General features: G+C 46.3%; 1 protein-coding gene across 1 annotated transcript; it reads left to right on the top strand.

Annotated features, from left to right (window-relative positions):
• Positions 1-376: 376 nt before the first annotated feature.
• Positions 377-1,198, top strand: LOC147086113 (putative G protein-coupled receptor 139). The gene has a single exon (XM_085979122.1). It carries the CDS (start codon positions 377-379, stop codon positions 1,196-1,198), a length of 822 nt encoding a protein of 273 aa, XP_085835248.1.
• Positions 1,199-2,823: the final 1,625 nt, after the last annotated feature.

The following is a 2,823-nucleotide window of genomic DNA, read 5'->3' as shown; positions in this document are numbered from 1 at the left end:
GAATTTGCTACCCCAGAGAGCTGTGGAAGCTGGAACATTAAATAGATTTAAAACGGAGATAGACAGTTTCCTAGCAGATAAGGGAATTAGGGGTTATGGGGAGAGGGCAGGGAAGTGGACGTGAGTCTAGGTTCGGATCAGCCATGATCCTATTGAATGGCAGAGCAGGCCCGAGGGGCCGTATGGCCTAATCCTGCTCCTACTTCTTATGGTCTTATGTTCTTATGTAATTCCAGAAAACTGCTGCGTTTGGTCCCAGCCTGATTTATAATTTCTCTCTTTATTTTCCTTCCTCACAATTAACTTAGTGACGATTGTGATCTTGTCTCGGGGAAAGTGCGGTCTCACGAAATGTGTCACTCGCTACCTGGTGGCAATGGCAGCGGCGGATCTACTGGTCATTATCCTCGACTTGATATTGAGGCAGATTCCGATTGTTTATGCGAGACAGTTTGGTTTCATGCACTATATCCCCCTGTGTAACATACACGCCGTCCTGCTTTATGCAGCCACAGACTGTTCTGTCTGGTTCACCATCAGCTTCACCTTTGATCGATTTGTGGCCATTTGTTGCCAGAAGCTGAAAACTAAATATTGCACCGAGAAAACAGCAGCTGTGGTTTTAGGAACACTGATTGCGCTGAGCTGTTTAAAGGACATCCCCTGGTATTTTATGATGACTGGTAAATATGTGTTTACGAACACTCCCTGGTTTTGTAGTGTAACATTCGATGTTATGTATTCATGGGTCTGGGCAACAATCGAACTCCTTCATTATATTCTCACCCCGTGTGTCCCATTTGTTCTGGTTCTGCTGCTCAATGCTTTAACCGTCAGAAACATTTTAGTGGCCAGCAGAGCCCGCAGGAGGCTCCGGGGAAACAGCAGTGGGGAGAGCCCCAAAGACCCAGAGATGGAGAGTCGAAGGAAATCCATAATTTTACTGTTTCTTATCTCGGGAAATTTCATACTCTTATGGGCAATCTTCATGTTGTATTCTGTATGGAGCCGGATGCGGCATTTGGGGTATCAGTCTGTATATCTACCTATTTACGTGCAAAAAATTGGATTCATGCTCCAGCTCCTGAGTTGCTGCACAAACACTTGTATTTACGCCGTGACCCAGACTAGGTTCAGAGAGCAGTTGAAGAATGCGATGAAATATCCGTTTACTCTAATTGTTAAATTAATTAAATGATGAGAAGAACTTTCCAGCATCATAACTATATCCCGCCTCATAAGCTGTCCAAACCAAGGGGCCAGTGACACATGTTAATATTAACACACACACGTTCACACTGTGTGTATCATAACCAACCACCAGAGACACCCTGTGAACCGTGAAGCTTCCCACTTCCCTCAGGGCTATTAACACTCTGACAGAGACAACAGCGTAATATTAACACAGTTCTCTGCCAAGCTCCGACAGTAATCACTAAAACCCTCCCACATATCCGTGACTCATATACACGGATTGGGTGAGATACCCACTCTAAATCTAAACCCAGTCCCCATGACAATATTAGTGGAATCACTGAAACCCCTGCAGAAATTAGAATACTACTAAAGGCATTCTTTGTGCAATACAATACTCCCACAAAGCAAAAATGAATATGAAGACACGTATATATAGAAACATTGATCATAGTAACACTGTAGGAATATATCACTCCTGCCTGGCTTGCTTCACCTCTCCCTCTCTCACAGTGACCCATTCTTTCGCCGGTCCCCTCTCACTCTCACCTGGCCCGTCTCTCTCTCTCTTTCTCTCTCTCCCTCACTCACTCATATACACTCTCGCCTGGCCTACCTCACCTCTCTCTCTCTCCCTCTCTCTCCCTCTCTCTGTCTCTCTCGCTTGCCTGGCCTACCTCACCTCTCTCTTTCCCTCTCCCCGAAACGACCTCACCTCTTTCTCTCTCTCTTTCTCGCCTGGGCTCCCTAGCCACACCCCCTCTCATCGGAGCAGTCCCCCTCTCTCTCTCTCTCACTCCCACACTCTGTAGTCTGGCCTATTATCTCCCTCTGTCTCTTTCTCTCTCTCTCTCACACACACACACACACACACACTCACTCACATACTCACTCACCTGGCCTACGGCTCCTCCCTCTTTCTCTGACTAATGCTGTCGCCTAGCCTGCATCACTCTCACTCACTATATTTTATCCAATGTTCACATTAGAGACAGGAGTTGCTGCTGAGAAACACAGGGGCCATACATTAGCAGAGGGGAGTTAATTGTTCCCTATTACCAGCTGTGTGCTATACATGTACAGGAGGTAGCACTGACATGCACGATCAATACAGTACCAGGCGGAAGTGAGCAGTTCCATTTTACCCGCTGTGTGCTGTTCATGTACAGGAGATGACATTGAGAAAAGAAAACATAAGAACATAAGAAATAGGAGCAGGAGAAGGACATTCGGCCCTTCTAACCTGTGCCGCCGTAAAATGAGATCATGGCTGATCTTCTGCTTCAATTCCTTTCACCGGTCCTATCAGCATATCGCTTGATGCCCTTACTAGTCAGCAATCTATCGACTCCTGTTTTGAATATACCCAATGTCTGAGCCTCCACAGCCCTCTGGTAATGAATTCCAAAGAGTCACCACCCTCTGTGTGAAGAAATTTCCCCTCATCTCCGTTCTGAATGGGCTACCCTTTTATGCTGAGGCTGTGGCCCCTGGTTCTAGACTGCCCAGCCAAGGGAAACATTCTCCCAGCATCCACCCTATCAAGCCCTGTATTAATATGGTATGCTTCAATGAGTTCCCCTCTCATTCTTCAGAATTCAAGAGAATGCAAGCCTAGTTTACTCAATC

Source organism: Somniosus microcephalus, unplaced genomic scaffold (genome assembly GCF_052327205.1).
Source record: "Somniosus microcephalus isolate GS21.2 unplaced genomic scaffold, FLI_Smic_1.0 unresolved_chr8, whole genome shotgun sequence".
In the NCBI taxonomy this organism is placed as follows: domain Eukaryota; kingdom Metazoa; phylum Chordata; class Chondrichthyes; order Squaliformes; family Somniosidae; genus Somniosus; species Somniosus microcephalus.
This window is presented reverse-complemented; position numbering and strand designations above follow the sequence as displayed.

What these genes read in the sequence shown, in the direction of transcription:
- LOC147086113 (XM_085979122.1), top strand. Translation starts at nt 377, where the DNA reads ATGGCAGCGGCGGATCTACTGGTCATTATCCTCGACTTGATATTGAGG.